At 38.7% G+C, this 19167-nt stretch overlaps 1 protein-coding gene across 6 annotated transcripts in view; it reads right to left on the bottom strand.

Annotated features, from left to right (window-relative positions):
* LOC124644988 (kalirin) overlaps positions 1 to 19167 on the bottom strand; it is a 145672-nt gene that overhangs the window by 49481 nt on the left and 77024 nt on the right. For all 6 annotated transcript variants that reach the window (XR_006986132.1, XM_047184699.1, XM_047184696.1 and 3 more), the window contains exon 30: positions 2860 to 3121. Coding sequence is in view for 5 of the 6 variants with exons in the window: in XM_047184699.1 (XP_047040655.1) it covers positions 2860 to 3121 (262 nt within the window). In the remaining variant the exon portion in view is untranslated. The remainder of the gene's footprint in view (positions 1 to 2859; positions 3122 to 19167) is intronic.

Below are 19167 nucleotides of genomic sequence, written 5' to 3'. Positions count from 1 at the left end.
AACAATGCAATTGGAATACTGGGCTAAGGACATCAGACTAGATAAAGAAAAAAGAGAAAGAAAAATAGAAACATTGGTAATAAACACAATAACATTTGTGTGAGTCATAGATGTATTTCTCAAATATTGAGCAGCATTATAGCACGGCAGCTCGCACCTAGCATTGTGAAGAGATTTGGCGTGAATGTTACTAGTGCACTGAGCACATATACAATGCGGATCATAGACCAGAACCACACACTCAATGTTATAAGAAGTACTTAACTTTCTTCGTGTTCTCTCTTGAGCCATGGGTAACAACTCTTATATCCCTTTTGTGAAATAGAAAATGATGTTTGGTACGTTCGACAATGGAAGTCGCTCTGTAGATAGTGACTCAAAAGGGAATAGTTATTAGTTAGTAACACGTTACGAGCAAACGAAATCAATCGTGAAATAGGTCATGCAGTAGGTACTCGGCTTCCGGGAAGTGCTGAATCGAGGTAAAATATCTTTATGCCACGACTACGAGTCGGAAGCTGATTAATTGCAGGAATTACGGTGCTATTAATACTGCGCAGAATCCATAAATGTTTTTCGATTTAATTGGCTTTACTGTTATGTAAATAAATACCTTTACTAAAATGATAAGTAAGCTATCTTTTGATCGGCAACCCCTTACTATTCCGACCGCAATTAAAATAAAAATGATTTTTTTGTTTCGGAAAGCACATTGAATTTGTGGGTGTCGGTTAGGGTTACAGAAGGCAAGGTTAGTACTGGTTTAAGAAAACAGAAAGTTTGTCAACCAGCCTAAGCATGGGGCACTTATCACTCGAAGACCAAAATAGATCGCGGAACATATTATATGCATACGTAAGGAATATAGATTTTGCGGTATACACCCCTTTTGCACCGCCCTATTTATTAAAATACTAGCTCCCATGAGATGTGTAACAGTTGAACAGCGGCTGACATTGCAGTAAGATGAGTTTAGCGTCGCTCGGCTAATGATTCTAGGTTACGAACATACTTTGAACGAGCCAGTCTCATCTGCACAAACTCCTCATTACGATTGTACAAGTGATGCTCGCTCACCGAAATGTAAATACGTTCATATGCAGTTTAGGATATAATTTGCCAGGTTTCGCAAATGTCAGCATTGCAAACTACAACTAGTTTTGGAGTTCAGAGAAAGCACACAATGAAGTTGAATGAGATAACAAAGCGTCGGTAATGTATAACTATGCAATTGCGCTTTGCGGTAAGGGATCTAAAAAGATGAATAATTTTACGCCAACGCTCAGACTAAACGAAACAATTAACTATTACTATGTAGAGAACAGCTTCTGTAGGTCTAAGAAGAGCTTTAAGATAAAAATTACATTACACGTAGTAACAATATTATATGCGGGCACGAAAACGCAAACACTAGCTTTAGATTGGCCATAAAATCCATGGTGAAAGTACTGCAGTGGTGTAATGCAGTGTGATCACGTAGAGCGGGGTGGATCGTAGCCGCGGGCAAAAGGCACGAGTTTATTAAACGCTGTGTCAAAGCGTGCAGCCGCGGTGCACTTGTTTGAATCGATGAAGTGTGCGCGCGGGCCGCTCGTCCCCGAGCACTCACGCTCACTGCCGGCTGTTCACTATTGCCTGCTAGTTTAATACGAGCCGCAGTCCGGCTACACCTCTTCTCTCAATACTAGATATATTTTATATACGAGGTGGATGGTACTATCAACATCCTCGGAGATATAACTTTTTGAAATTGAACTTAAACTTAAGAAAACCGACAGAGCAAAAGAGAAACGTTTTTTTTTTGCGTCATTATATTATTTCTACCGGCGTAACGAGTTTAGTTAAAATTTTAGAGTAAAATAAATTGACGCTTGGCATGTGGGTAACAAAATTTTTCTGCCTTTTCACTTTGTGGCACGCAGGGTTTTTTTTACTATATTTCTTTTTTTTTGGTGGAGTGATCATCAAATGATGAATAATTTAATTACTCTGTTTTGGGCTTGTATTCAGTATTTAAGAAGTCCTCAAAACAGGCCAGTCCGCCTTCCTCGCGAATCAATACGTCGTGTAATTATACTCGTATTCAAATAGTAAACTGTAACATAATAACCGTAGGTATTGATAATATCGCAGCAAATGTTAGATGTTGTGGATCAACTTGTATATTGAAGCTGGCTGCCAAATAGTGTAGCTCACATCGAGGCAGTGGACGTGCAACTGATACGCGGCTGTCGAATAATAGCGGGCTGGCCGCAGCCGCCGCCTGTCAGCCCGCTCCCTCGCAGGCATTGCAACGCCAGATATTCGCCCGCAGGTCACTTGTCCAAATTTAAATTAACATTTACATATGTGATTGACTTTGCCTAGATAACTGATGATTTGCGATTTTAATTTGCTATTATTAAAAAAAAGAACTCTTGTTTTTGACGCCAGGCATTTCTAGCTTTTAAAAATCTTTGGTTGTAAATGGGTTCCAACGAACCAATCACTTAAAAGATTGTAGACGTTTTACCAATAATCCTCTAGTTGGACAAAACACCCCCGATGGTGTTTACCTAAATCAAAAGTTTTGAGAACAAAGGAAACCTCACTAAAGAAGAAAAGTTGTGTTGCCATTGTCATAACGCAATAACATAAGTGTTTCGGTTTTGCAGTTTGTTATCTATTTTATCGTCAAATAGATTTGAAAATAACATTTCGACCTAGATTGTAAGTACATTAGAGCACGGGAAGTGAAAAATGCATGATGCTTTCTATCCAATTAAAAGTGAAAGTGCGGTGCAGTGTAAGAGGCACTAGGCGCAGTGCGCGCACAGCCCTAACTGCGACCTAGTGGAAAAGTAGTGAGGGTGTACTGACCTAGGGTCTCGTCGCAGGGCTGGCTAAGCGGGCGGCGGGACGGCGACGTCTTCTGCTGCGGCAGGTGGTGCGGCTGCAGCTTGAGCACGTGCGCGGGCACGGCGCCCTCCTGCGGCGGCTCGCCGGGCACGCGCACCAGCCACCAGTCGGCGCGCGCCGCCCACGGCTCCAGCACCTCCACCTGCTGCCCCTTGGACACGGACACCTCGCCCGCGCCGCCCGCGCCGTGCTCCGCCACCACCCACGTCATCTCTGGACCGGCCTGACAAAATACAACACAATACAATATTACTAATAATGTGTTTTTTTAATCTCTAATTAAGACCTCTTTATTTCAACTTGGATATCCTCCTAGGCTAAGCTACAATCGTACTTGTTAGGTAGATATCTAAACGATCTTTAATATTTTTCGAAAACCTTCCATATTGAACATCTGACTTAGTAATACTTCCTTCTTTGAAGTCAAAAATTGAATCGAATTAAAAATTAAATGGAATCTTGCAAGCATTCCATTCAATTCAAAGGTTTCGTTTAATTAGGTCGACTGGAATTTCTTGAAATATAATGATACTACCTCCAAATGAATATTGCTGTGAATGAATAGCAAGTGGCACAATATTGCTCAGCAAAGAGCAATGGGAAGCAGATGCTCCAGAAACTGAGGCATAGTACAAAGCCAGACAGGTAAGCCTGTTGAATCATTATTCCTAGACTTTTGCATTTTCACGTGGATTTCATTGAACTACAATTTCTTATGAGGACTAGCGGACAAGGGCGGGATCGATTGTGGCTCAATACCAGTTTACAGATAACAGAATTCGTCAGATAGTTGATAACGTCCACTGTCGACAACAATACGGACACTGATAAGCCAATACATATACATAAAGATAACGTTTCTAGTGGTTAACAGCGACCTTTCCTATTATACAAATGTGGAATCGCGTTGCTCGGAACAATTGTAAAACATAATGCGAACGGATCTGTTCGTGATTTGATATGGGATGGATGAAAAATGTTTGGAACTTGTGCTACGTTTGTATGAGTCATAGACTCCGATTTGTAGATATTAGAAGAGCGTCGGTGAGGCAGACGTAAGCACATCGACGTGTCGTTTCCGCGGCATCGTGCAATCGCGATAGACGCTCGCTCGAATCTGCCCATCATAAACTTTTATATGAATAGCTTTTAAATCGACTTGGGCTGGTATTCGATATTTGCCAATGGAAAACATGAATATATTATTTGGAATGGCTCGTCTATTTACTTGAGCGTTATGTTTATAAGTTTTCATAAACCAATTGAATGGAAATATCAATGTACAGGCAAAACGATAAGTATACTGTTGAAATGAAAGATTAATTGCCTAGCTTTTTGTTTCAAGAGTATTGGAGAGATTCTAGATTATTTGTTTCATCTATAACGTGTTCACCGCTGCCGCCAGAGTCGTTAAACTTTGCTAAGGTAGAAAGCATCGATCGGCGATGTAAATTTCCGTACGTCTTAAAATATTACGTCCATTACTTGATTAAGATCCTTGTAAGTGACGTCTCATTCTATGATTAAGGCAACGCAATAAATAATAACATGTGTATGGAAAATAGTAACTCAGAAGAGACCAATCGACTTCACTATATCGATCGTAGATATAGCTGAAAGTAAACTACGTTGTAGTCTATTTATGGTTGTTACCTTCATAAATAATATAAGCTCGGCAATGATTGAATATATTATAGCGTCGGAGGCAAGACACAACGATGACATCTGTATTTTATAAAAATTTACACAATAGGGTTGTTTCCAATTTTCGGAAACCTATTTAGATAGCTTCTAAATAATTTTAAGATCACCCTCTCTTTCATTTTTCGTCTCAAATCTTTTTATTTTTTATGTATTACATGTTTTTCTATTTGTCTTAAAATATTGCTCAGAAAACGCTAGATCTGACTGAGACTGACTGACTGAGACTGTGACGTCAACGTTCTCTGTTCATTCCTTTACATTTTAAAGGAGAGAAAACGAGAAAAAACTAACATACCAACTAATGGATTTCTTAATTTTAATAATGTATTTTTATAAAATAGCTACAAAAACTATAATATTTTATACATATAGATTATTTTTATACATTTGCACAAAAATAAAATACCTCAAATGTTTTGAGTTGTGCACGCGGAAAAATGAAATGGTGCAAAGAAACGTAAAGTTTTTGTTTATTTATATTGAGGTTATATTTGTGTCCGCGTTCGAAAAGATTTGATGCTTTTTCAAAAAACTTAAATTAAATGAATGTCTACAAGGTTTGTGTTGTGCGAGACTGTGGAAATACGACCATTAGTGCTCTAAATAAACTGTTCATCCTCGTACCGCTGAATAAAAATCTTGGTTATTGGCAAAGAATTGAGCGACCATAAAAGAGTCTACTCTTGGCAGATTGGAACTATCAGCTTTCATAAATCCTTTCTCCATAATTCTTTAGCAGTTGTATCACTTAAATGCAATTAAGACACAGAACTTCACAGAAGCAAGTAAACAAAACATTAATTCTGAGGTTATTTCGATATATCTGTCACTGTCAAATACTTGTCATTGTCAAATATAGAAAGGATGACGTCATCGGTCTCTTCTCGTCGTTTTTAATGGCGTGACGTCACAGGCTCAAAATTAAAATTTCATAAATTAATTAAAAAATATATGGTCAGTTATAAATAATATAATATAGCTTATCGTGTTTCTAGTTTTGTGAACTTTCGGTGCATTTATTTAATTTTAACTAAATGAATACTAGGAAACAACCCTATTACTGCGAAGTGCAACAGGGGTCTCTAACAAAACTGTCCTTTACGACAAAGCAATTTTTATAACATTACAATAATGATTGTCTTGATTATGAAAACACGCGATAATAAAGACGGTATTATCCCGACTGTGTGCGCAGTGAGTATGGCAAGCGGGTGATGTCTGTAATGCGAGCTCTTACACCGAGCGCTCGTTACTGCTGGTGCTCTGACAGCCTCTGTCGGGCCTGCGGGGCTTCACAAATATCTTACCGGAAATCTATGAAATCCCTCACTGCGTACCATTCCTACGAACGTATGTATTATACAAGGTGTTGATTTGCATCTGTGCCATACTTCAGGAGAAGGACATAAAATACATAAATAATCGATTGGAATTACAGTAGACGGGAAATAGCTAATATGCACTGCTTTTTTTGTCATTGTAATGTCGTAGTATTTCAGAAGTAATCCAATGTTATGAATGAAATTTATGAATAATCGTTGCGTATGCTTTGCGTTTGCGTTTGTGTGAGGGCGCAGCACGGTCTTAAGGCCAGTAACAGACGCGCCAAGTTTAAATACGGCTAGATGACGTGTCAAAGTTCACCGAAATAATAAATGGAGTATTAAATCTGTCAGCCTTAGGTGTAGTAACCACGTATAACTTATGATTGAAATAAAAAAAATTAACTGTGTTTTATTTGTTAATGTTAACACTACGTATGAAGGTATAGGCGAAGTGATACGCTGAAGTTCCATGGGCTAGACTTAAAATATTCATCCCTAAAGTAGCTATTCTTATGCTCCGCTATTACATTATTCACAGTCCTCAGTGGTTGTTTTAGATTGCGTGAACCGATTCGAATGTTTTTTTTTTTTATGTCAAAGAAGAGACGTTCACTATAATGAAATATGGAAACTGAATTTAAAAAAAATGTTTCTATGCACCTACTTAGGTGCGTTAAATTACTAACTTAGTTCAGAAATTATTCTGTAAGTTTACCAATCTACTAAACGTGAAATTGTCTCTGACAATGAAACAAGCTGCATCACTCTCCGGTATATATTTTCATCGTTCTTTTATTTTTTAAACTGAATTTAAAAGCAGCGTTCACGTTGTATTTATATTTTGTGAACAGAAAGTTGAAATAATATCGTATTTCTTTAATTTCAACATGTTACTGTTAAACGAATACAGGTACAAGATACAAATATAATCATCGGCAAGGATATTGAGCTCTGACCTTCACCTGCGCAGAAGTGATTTATTGGTTTATTGCCATAAGTGTACAGTGCGCAAAGCAATCCCCACTCTTCCGCCGAGCGCTCATTATCCGTGCCGATAACTATAAGATTCCTGGGAAGGTTGCCACACTAAGATTGTTCACGATGCTTCAGGGGAGTATCGGGTTCCGCTCGTCGACAAACAGTATCAGCATCGTGCGTCCCTAGGGCTCCACTAAATAATAGCTCTGATATTTTATAAAGCCGCAAATTGATATTCCCTGTTACAAGTTTGGCGTAGAGTATGACTTGCTTTCTGCTGTGAGGCACGCGATGTCAACACAGACGTGCAAGTTCATTATTCTATGGAAACACCTACAAGTCAGCTATGTTTGGGACGACACTGTCTGTTACTGTACCAACTCACGTTACAAGCTGAATACATTTTCACAATTTTACTGTATATAGATAGATTAACTTCTTCTTAAGAATCGCACTTGGCCAGTTTTTTTATTTTGATTAACATGTGATAGAAAAGTGTCTTGTCGTCAAAATTATATCGCGTACGCAGGTGAACTTACACTAATTGCCGGCGCGGATGAATGCGAAACACCGCAACTAGGTCGACTTCACTTCGCATAAGCATTTAGCTTTTACCAACATTTTTATTTTGTAGTTTAATTGATTATACACATGTATAATGAAAGAAAATCGTACCTACTACTTTCACACAAGTGAATTTGTACAATTTTGTACCCTCTGCAATGGAATCGCGAAGCCAGCCTGCCAAGAGTGATCAATCAAATCAATATTGCCTCGCTAACTTGTATCAAAATGAACATTGTCGTGTCTATTAATTTTGAGTTATTGTTTCGTTACTTCACAAAACACAAACACAGACAAAATGCAATCAAAGCTATTTTGAATTGTATTTGTCTCAGATACGTGTGTGAAGCGATACTATTCTATGAATACCTACATATATGCATCATTGATATACAAAAAACCCAAGATGCACACTCAACGTCTCAAAAACGTCCTCACCAAATGAGCGCAACATTCAGAATTGTGCGCTCATTTTCTCTGTCCTAGCCGACCACTTCGGTCGTAAAATTTAACAATTTAACAGTACAAATAACAACAATTTTTTATTGCTTTAACTACAGTTCGTTGTAATAACGACTTTAAGCAATTCGCGTAAACTTGAACTTGCAATAACGTATGCTTGTACCTTACAGAAAGAGACAAAATTATTGTTCGGGGACACTTACGAGCGTTACTTTTATTCGAGACTCCGCATCTTGGGTTTTTGTATATCAATGATATGCATTCACATAAAAAGATGCAATTGGATTCCACTGATTAAGTATGTTCTTACTTGTATTACATAATAATGAATGATAGTGTAAGATATGTTCCATCAGACGAGTTTATCACACTAATAAAGGCCAATGCTTGCGAGTGTTTACTTACTATACTAATAACTACTGTAAATTACAATTGTAAGTGTCAAAATTAATTAATTTGGGTTATATAATTACTAAGTGAGCGACTGACTGTAAGTGACGAAAAATCAACAGAATAGTATCTTACAAACATTAATTTGAGTTACTTAAAATACAAAATGAGCAGCTTCATAATATTTGAGCGACTTAATATTTGTTTGAGTGTCAACGTTACGTCCTGCATTTTTTTCAATATTTGGCAAATGTTTAGTTAATTTTTCGCTTACTCAAATTCGTTTTTTGAATCGCTCGTTTTATAATTCCAAACGTCTATAATTCTTTAAGTCTATTTTTATTTTTATTACTAGTCAGGTTATAAAACATGGCTCAGTTTCCAGAGCCTTCAATGAAACAACCTAACCAAAAAAGATAACTTTCCCGGCCCTTTCGTATTTAGAAACTTCTTCTTTTTGAAGTCGGTAATGTTTTTTCTTGTGGCATTACATTTATGAAATAGCTCGCTGGTCTAGCGTCGTAGCCAATTATTAATTTAATTCCCACGACAGGTCATGGCAGGTATGGATTTTCAGTTTTCTTCGTTTGTAGCTGAATTGTTAGTATGTATTGAATGTTCACAATTCAATAATCTATGTTAGTGTATCTGTAGTGATGATATGATCATAAATGACAGTGTCATCGCTAGTATAGAGCGGTAATAAGAGTCTCACCTGAAAAATGAAAACTTTAATCTGTTACTTTGGCCCAATTTCGTTTCTTATATTAATCAAGTTCATCATCATTGTGCGGGTCTTTAGAGCTTTGTACCAAAACTACATATACATACATACATATTTTTCCTGCCTAAGGATCTCTGCCGAGTTCTCTAGTAGTTCTGGTTTCATTTGCTGAACTCTTCAGAGATGTCGAACTTACGGCGATGTACTTTATGGTTGTGTCCATGTACTTACTAACATCGTTATCTAGTTTATTCATTTCTTTCTAGCAAGGGTTGGCTTCCTTAAATTCAGCATATTTTTTTTGGATATTCAGTAATAGAGTTTGACCTTAACTCGTTCACCTATTTGTGACCACCGCATAACTAGTTGTCAGTGTCTCATCATGGGTACGAAGGCAAGTCACCGAGTAGGCGCACGCCATACCTATGTCGATACACCTGCAGCCCATGCAATATTAATAACAGATTCAAGCGTCATATTATCATTTACAGACTTAAACGAAAGAAGTCATTATCTGCCTAGCCATGTTCTGCTCGGCTTCCAGTCTAACCGGACGTAGCTGATTACCAGTGTTTTACAAGGAGCGTCTGCCTATCGGACCTACTCAAATCAGTTACCCGGGCAATCCAATACCACTAGGTAACACTGGTTGTCAGACTTAATGGCTTCTAACTACCCGTAACGACTGCCAAAGATGTTCAAATGACAGTCGGGACCTACAGTTTATCATGTCATTACACGGAAGAACTTTTTATGACAAGATAGTCAACCATCCGTGGACCGACCGCGTCAGGCGTTGCTTAACCTTATGATCGATCGATCCGCGCGGCTTTGGCTTAGCCACGAGCTCTTTTTAAACGAAATAAGTATGGTTGACAAGTTAATATGATGTCGAGATCGGCTTCAAGCACACGGGATTTGCTGTAACTTAGCTCAGAGCCGCGAGTCCTCAGTCGCCATTTTATTACCACAAGGCAATTAATCACGAATTTGTGTCACCTCGTAAAAGTGGCGCATACATACATTTGTGTGTATAATCTGACGCAGTCCTATCGAAATCGATACTAATTTGAATTGTATTTTAGCAATTGCTTGCTTACTAAGTAGTAGTAATTATTTATTGTACCTATGAGGCCGAACCCTATCTCTTAAGTTAAGATACAGGCTAGACCTAGTTTAAGGGATAGAGTCTATACAATAGGCATGATGACAGTAATCAAAAATCATTAAAATAATATATTTATTAAATTAAACTTGAAGCTTGGAATATAAAACGCGCATTGTTTTCTTTATTAATAATGTGATTAATATGTATTTTTATAAAATAAAATTACGAAATAAGGCAATCCGCCATGATATCTTGAACACCAATCAGAGCTCGTGACGTCATCTCTGAAAACAACTCGCGCGAAAGCGCGCGAACGTCACATTTCGTTATTGTGAACTTCCACTGCAATCTTTGTTTTTAATTAATTAATTGTTTATAACATGAGTTATGGAGCCCGGATTTATCAAGGCAAACAGCGCTAATTTGCCTAGAATTGATATCATAATGCTGGGAGAGTTTTTCGCATCAAATAAAGATTTTTGTTCAGCTGAATTTAGAAATGTTAAAAGTTCCATGTAAGTATACTAGTTTAATTAAAAAAAACTTCCATGTAAGTGTATTAGTTTAATTAAAAAAACTTCTATGTTAGAATATTAGTTTAATTAAAAACAATTTTAGTTATAAATAATTCCTTAAAATTACTTTTGACAATGTATTTGTTATCAGGTGTAAATGTTAATGAAATCTATTATCATGGTTCTACCCTTTATTTATAAATTGATTTTTCTTTTAGGTCCTCCAGGCCATCCTTTGGTGATGACGCTGTGAGTTACGTACAGCTGAAACGCAAAAAATAAAACAAAAAAATAAAGTTGTACCCTGGGCAATATTGCTTTTGAATCTCGCCTTGCAAGTTTAAGCCACTTGTTTCGTATTTTTTTATTGTGAGGAACGTACACAAATAACTTATCAGGAGTTGTTTTGGATGTGTTCTTACACTGGGGGACCCCACAACACCTATGCACTTTCGAATTCATATTTAATAACACAAAAAACTTAATTATTGCACGAGCGTTGTTTACTTGCGTCTTGTAATTTCAGTCGTGACGTCACAAGTGACGACATGACACTGACAAGCGTTTTCGCGCCGGATTCAAAGTGGACAGAGAAAAATGCAATTATTTGATAAAAAAACTTCGCATTTTCTTAAAATTAATAATTTTTCATATAAAATAGACGTATACCTACATCATACAAAGGAATTTAAAAATTTGTCATCATGCCTATTGTGCTAAATGTGACAAATATAAATTAATGTTACGCAATGTTTAACAGTGCAATGTGTTCATGTTTTTGTGAAATAAATATTTTATTTATTTATTGTCTTACATTATCTTATCTTAATTCGAGGCAAGCCTGTGGAATTACTTAAGAGCCCTGTGCATGATACGCGTATGAGAATTATTGCGATTCAATATCGTAAGTACCTACACATGTACGAACGGACGGTAAAGGCACTTTATATCGGAAAGCTTCAGTAGGTAACGAAATATTGCTTAAGTAAATCATAATTTAGTTTATAAAGTAGATAACAAACCCTAGTATCCCTAATAATATTATAAATGCGTCCCTTCTAATATTACCTATAAGTAACTCTGTCTGTCTGCTTGTTACGCTTTCACTGAACTGATTTTGATAAAATTTAGTACAAAGATAGAGTTGACCTGGATAGTTTTTATCCCGGACTTTTGAAGAGTTCTCTTGGAAACTCGATATTATCGAACTCGACGCGGGCGAAAGCTAATTAAGAAATAATTATTTAGTGATCGGTAATCCGCTTTTCCCATTCTTTAAGGTACCGCACCGACTGCATGAAATCGGCCGTCGCTGCATTACTGGTTTGTAGGTAATTACATGAAACAATGTTGGCTCGAAGCGGCAGCAGCATGACGAGCAGCCGGATGCAGCTATCGACTGATTTCATGCAGCCGCTGCAAGTGTGGTCAACAATTGCAGTCGGCAGCTCGCTTTAGAAACGCGCTTTTAAGGTTGAGTACTAAGTTCAAATATCTTTTCTTTTTGAAAGCACGCTGACAAATACTTAAAGGTTACTTATTTACCTGCCATATGAGGAGTATGTTCAATATAATGAAGTCTATGAAATCCACTTAATGAAACTAGACTCGTTGTAAACACGGTCTAGTTGCCAATCTCTACCTACATGGTATGAGGCGGTTATGAGTTAGCGGACAAACCTAGCATTCTTCGTGGTAAGTCACCAAATTCAAACTTATTAAAGACTTCACTTTGATTTTCATTGCTTGAATTTTCCAGTACAGCTAGTTATACTGCCCCATATACAAGTTACTTCAAAAGCCTCAGAGAATTGATAATCCTCTATGAAACAAAAACGCTAAATGTTGCCTGTGGTAGACGCTGTGCGTGGAAATGCGGGACTCTTGGGCACAGCAACAATACCTGGGTACTGAGAGGTTAAGCAGTATTATATACTGAATTGCTCATTACATCGACATTCGTCATTTTATCGCCTGAAGCTTGCAAATTATCGTTACGCAGTTCCGTCAATTTTTCTTTCAAGATTCCGCAATCCTGCACACGATACACAGATAATAATTTATTGTCATGGCTATTGGTGTCAGATCTAAGTAACAGTATTTCTACTAGAATTGCTGTTATTCTAAATATTTCACGGATGGCATGTGCGCATCATAATTTTTACCGCACATCGCCTTGGCTACATTCCTGAGCATTCGGATATCGTTATTTTCAAGCATTTTCTGTTTAAAAAATGAATCGTTGTAGGTATTTGTGGTTACAGTTTTTACAGACCAAAAATAGGAACATAGCTCGATTCGTTTTACGTGAGACAGTAGGCCAACCTCTTAAATGTTCCCTGCATCTAGTTGGAATAGCAGGATGGCTTAGCGGTAGTGTGTGTTTTCAGACGGCACATACAGAATGGCTGACACACACATTATGTTTACAACAATAAATTATCACTTGTTCATTAGGAGCTAGTTAGCGCTTCCACCGCAGCCGTCTTTGTTATATATTTATTTACATTTATCCGTTTTCCTTGTTGTTTTGAAAGCGGTAAACGGAGCATCGTAAGTTTATTGTATAGCAAAGTTATGCATGGTATTGGTGTTGAATCGAGCTTTGACACAAGTGATATAATTGAGAGGAAACGGAGATTATTTATCGCTTTATCGGCCGTGGCAGAATCTATTAACTCGAGTGACAGATAGCCGATTCGTTATCTCGGTCAATTGGCCAAGATTACTCGTGTCGCACCACTTGTAAGTGTTTGTTCTCACCCATCTGCTTCTAATTGATTGTTTATTAAGCAAAATGCATTAATTTAAGATGAATTTATGGCCGATTTTAATGGGGCAGCATGCGAGTGGATTACAAAACGAAAAGATACGAAATATTGTGCCAATTGGTAAAAATAAAGTTGATTGTTTGGCTAACGACAAAAGTAAAATAAAAAATAATAATAAATATACACTGTATGTACATTAATATTTTATTTCTAAGTAACAATATATATTTTCAGTCATTTATTGAATAGGTATATTTAAAATCGTTCAATCAATAAATGAACAGACACAATTTTTCGTTCATATTTTTAGGTTATTTTGATAACCGTACATTTGTAAGTTAATGACGAATGTTAAGCCAACAGTTCCAAAACAAAACAATGATGAACTTACATACAACAACATACACAACAACATGAACTCGCACAAAGTGTTCATAATTGAGTAACAATGTGCTTCGCTTTTCATTTTCAGAGGTACCTAGTTATTATAATCGGTGTAGTGGAAAAGCATTCTCAGCACGAAATGCGAGGAGGACTATGTGGATGTCGGTAAGTGGTGTTATGATGTAGGATGCGAGTGCAGGTGAGTGCAAGCGCGGGAGTGGCCTGCGGTGCGTCGGACTGCAGTGGGCGGCGGGGCGGCGGGGCGGCGCGGCGGTGATCACCTGGCGTTGCCGGCTGCCCTTGAGCAGGCGCGCGTGGAACGAGCTCGGCGTGTCGATGGTGTGCTGCCGGGACAGCATGGCGTGCGGCGCGCTCACCGAGCTCTGCCGGAACCACGGCAGGGATATCTTCCGCCGGGTCTTGTGTTGTTTGGCGGCGGCGGGCGGCGGGGTGGTCCCCATCGCGCCGGCCGACACGTGCCGGCGCGGGTGTGCGGTCGCGACGCTCCGTCCGTCACGGCGCGCGGCGCTGTCGCCACTGCCGCCGCCTCGCGTCTCGCCCGCGCCGCCCGCTCCTTCTCGCACGCCTGCCTCGTCCACTCACTACGCAGCCTCCGTATCGAGCTACATTTCCCGAATTTATTCCACAAAGGCACACGCCGCAGCGTCATGCGAAGGACGCGCCTAATCCGTTCCTAGCGGAAGGAGAAGCGGTTGTTGCTTTAGCGACGCAAGCCACGAGCCCCTGCTTCGTTTAGCGCCCAATAACATCTCGCTTATACCTTAGCAGGTATCGATTTCTAACATTAAATCGCCTTATTTTTGTCACTTAGTTTAAAGATACTTGGTGTATCAAAACCTAGTTAGGTTCTGACTGAAAAATGATTTTGAACGAGTGGCGTTAATCGCGCTAGTTAGACGAGATCTGCGCTCTGTATAGAGAGATCCCTCTCGCGCGCTCAGGTTTACAGCTTATAACTTGATGCAAATTACGTGCTCGAGTTTAATTAGAGCATTACCAAATAAAAGGCTCGTCAGTTTCTGCTCGCTCTATGCCTAACATAAAACTGTTGCAGAGTTACGGCCCTTTCACACGGCAGTCCAGTTTTTTGCAGGATCCCGTTTGATCGCAAAAGATATTATATGCTAGTGTTCACACGAACAAACCGCATGCAGGATCCTGCAAAATGCGGGATCAAAAAGCGGGATCCCGTTTAATGACACATATTTCTATGGCAGTGTTCACACGGCTACCTGCGTACGGTTTTTTGCTGGACACTGTTTTTTGCGGGAAGGTGATTTACAAAAATACCTGTCGAGCGTTGTGTTGTGTCACGATAGGATGAACCCAGAATCTTCTATTTCGCTGCCGACGACGTCGATAATATCAATAGACTAGCAAAGTATTCACGTCCATTTCGCCTGATCACTAGCGTAGGCATGGTCAAAAAACAGGATCAGCCCTTTCACACGGCAGTCCAGTTTTGCGGGACCGGCCTTCCTGCAAAACTGAAATACGTGTGAACACAGCGTCCGTTTTTGCAGGATACAGTAAAATGCCGGTCCCGCAAAACTGGACTGCCGTGTGAAAGGGCTGTTAGTAATGCAACTGCCAACATTGCACCAACACGAACGCGAGCCCTGGAGGCATTAACTGTTAAAGTCGTTCAATATCAGCATTTGGGAAATGCCTACGCCTATTAAAACTATTATCTGTTAGCGACCTATAAAACCGAAAGTATTTATTAACTATGAATTGTGCATAAATTACTGTTAACTAAGTGTTAGTCACGTAGGACATGTCAATTTAGTTGGTCTGGTGACTGCACAATGTCTGCAGATTTATCTGACAAGTTGTTCATTGTATATCTCGCTTCAGCTAGAATGTTATTTTGTACCGGTGTCGCTTTACGCGGCTACATGGCGAGCAGTGAGTGAGATCAGAGTATTCATCATTAAATCTGCGACAGACGCGAAGAATGGCGCTGCGGGTTGTTCGAAAGAGGTCCCGCGGCCCTGTTACATAAAAGGCCTATGACGGAACACGACGGTTTTTAGTCAGTAAGAGTCTGACACTCCCCCACCGCTGCTAACCCACAGCGGGAGGGTTGATTGACATTTGATGATTTTTGACGTCGTTAAAAAAAAAGACGTGAAGAATGGCTCAAGTTAAGGATAAAAAACGATACATTAAGTAGGTATACAGTAGGTACCTTTGATCTACTTGCCATATAAATAGGTACGATTTTAATATCGTAATTTTCTAATCATGGGAAAGAGCGACATTATATAATTTTAGGGCACAACTGCAAAAAGTTCAGAATTTGTGCGTGAGCGGAAAAGGCTCTTAGCAATTGTATCATATCAGTGATAGTTCCAACTTTTCATATTTTGCATCAGTAACTGACAAACATATTCGTAAGGCAAAAAACGCCACCCCTTGCAATGGATTTAATTATCGCGGGGCACATATTATAGTGAGGTTAAGGGGGCTTTTGTTAGATCTCCGAAATCATTTATGCACAATGTTAAATTGATAGTAATTTTATTTCAAACTGTCTTTGGCGGTTTCACTAACCAGGGGTACGACATAGCTGGATCAAAGGTCGTCTCAGATTAAGTTTCACCAGAGTGTATAAATACTGTCAAGTGTATATCTAATCTACACTATTTTTATAAGAGGAAAGATTTGTATGTGAGATCTAACGTATGAACCCAAAAACTTGAGTCATTCTCGTTGGATCCTATTTACCAGCCGCGTCTAGTCTAGACCAATGTGTTACAAAAACTATTTCATTCGTTATTTGAATGATTACATTATCCGGAAATGATTGCTGATCTACATATTTATCCGGGCACGGGACGTTGTTAGCTGCGAGATACACCCAGGGTCTAAGGCAGTCATAAAATAACAACTTGCCTTTTTAGATGTTCTATTTGATTTGTGAAAGTATTGACTAAATATTTATCAGATTAAATGACGTTACTCAAAGATTAATGACATAAATGTTGGAAGCTGATCGATATTAACCTAGACCCTGAAAATAATCTTGTGATCGTTATACTAAGAGCAAGTTGAATGAGTTTATTAAAAAATAAAAGAGCAGTAAGCTTCACAGTCGGTCGGGCGGAGCAAGGGGCTGGATAAAATTGATGGGCGACGGTATAAGCGCAGGGTCGCGAGACAATGCCAGGGGCGCCCCGCACTCGCACGCGCGACGTACACCTGCGCCTCCATTAGCGAAACCGTTCAGCCTCCCACATCTACTACTACTCGTCAAGTGCATCCCTTCACATTATTATCGTTTTGCTACATTTAATACGCGATACATTTGTTGAGATTGATTCAGGTAATTTGATGACATCCCACAGAGCACTTTGGCTTTTAATTATTTTATTCAAATTTTAACACTTTTTAGCTAAAATGTTGATCTAAATTCAATCGGACTTAAAAAAATATATTAAAAAGTAGTAAATAAGAAAAATATTTATTAAAAAGCGATTTTTATGTCCTTGAAAATCTTACACCGTTCCAGTGAGATGTAAAGTAGGGAATATACCTACAGACTGGGCGTTCGAACATAAATACGCGTGTTTTGCTACATGTGCACAATTTTATGCACCGCGAGGTGTGAGCCGGCACGAGCGCTCAGCTTCTATACGTACCCTGTGCACAGACTTGACGGAACCTATGACGAGACCTGATAATGGGGAACTTTTGCAATTCTAGTACAGTTAATAGTGGTAAATAAAAATATGTCAAAATCAGAACAATTTAAACTAATTCTAAGTGTAAAAGCAAAACGTAAAAGTCCGCCCTCAATGATATTTGTCGTCGGCGCTGCAAACCTTCCCCTTTCATATCTATTATACGTCATCTCACAAGTAGCTTTGCAGCCGTCTTTCACACAATCCACACATCGTTTCTCGATTGCCCAACTCCTGTATATGCATTTTGCATGAACAAGACTCAAGACCTTGGTAACAACTGAGTCACATCGCTCTCATCACATGCTCAATGACAGCCACGGAAGATAAGTTTTATGGTGCACACACATCTAAGTATCAGGAAAAAGAAAAAATTTGTCCGGACCAATCGGCTCTGATGAAGTGAAAATTGCCACTACCGTGATCTATCTATATCCTGTCAATGGCACCGTAGAATTATATAAATCCAATATTCTTTCTACATAACAAACTCTTTAGTAAGGCGTTACCTAAACTCTGCCAAAACCCAAATGTGTATTTCAAATACATAAACACCAATCAGTCCAATAATCCATCCAAAATTCGTCCATTCAAGCACATAATGGAGCGCAGTGCAGTACTAGCAACAAATTCCGTTGAACAGCGCCGACACACACGTTACTAATTAACGGCTCGACCAATTTGTTCGCAATAAATATTGGTAAATATGAAGAGCTGCTCTTCAGCCCGACCGGAATATGCGGCGGTTACTGATGATACTGTAGCATTGCGCTGCTATGATCGGAATTTAATATTGCAAACAGTTTCCATCTAATTGAAACATTCGAGTGTCGTTTTATGTGCAGCATGATTGCACTCCAATTATTCCGTCGTTAATTTAATTAAAATATATATTGGTAGTGTATTAATTGAGTCGATCAATTTGTCAGGTAATTTGTTAAGAGCGATCCTCTTAATGGGAATTCAATAGTTCGATATTACAGGGTGCTCGGCTTGGCGAACTCGCGGAAACATTTGTCACGTAACACACTGGACACGAGTAATCTTCAACTTATACACAGGGTTAACATGAATAAACAAAAAGCATTTAATAAATGGTCAAAAACAAAACCATCCAGCAAAATGGAATTAGATGTTTTTAGAAATTTTACGTTACCACATTACCTAGGGTTCGTACACATCGCCTTTCTCATATCATTGAAGCGAATTCTGTACGTTTGGTTATGACGAGTCCTTGTTCAGCCGAGGTCAATTAGGTAAAAATGTAGCGTACGTTTACGTACTAGGGTATGGTTTACATAGTTCTCTATAATCAAAAGTGGGCTTCGATTAAACAGTTTGATAAAGTAACCCCTCTATTAAAAATGAACTGATGTGTAACTGGTTCCGCTTTGCGCTTTGCTATCAATCAACTCGACGGCTATTTATTTTTTTTATTTAACTTTGTGCAAAAATTCATTACAGAGGCGGACTTAATGCAGTCTCTAGTCAACCTTAAGGTGATGCAGAGATGATATGGTAGGTGCATCTATTAATAAAAAAAAATACGTGAGTACGACAACTGAAGAATGACAAAACTGAATGGATTTAATGAATTTATGTATCCAAAACAATAACTTTAAAGACACTGTTAGTAG

Source organism: Helicoverpa zea, chromosome 31 (genome assembly GCF_022581195.2).
Source record: "Helicoverpa zea isolate HzStark_Cry1AcR chromosome 31, ilHelZeax1.1, whole genome shotgun sequence".
In the NCBI taxonomy this organism is placed as follows: Eukaryota; Metazoa; Arthropoda; class Insecta; order Lepidoptera; family Noctuidae; genus Helicoverpa; species Helicoverpa zea.
Note: the sequence above shows the minus strand (reverse complement) of the source record. Positions and strands in the feature narration are given on the sequence as shown.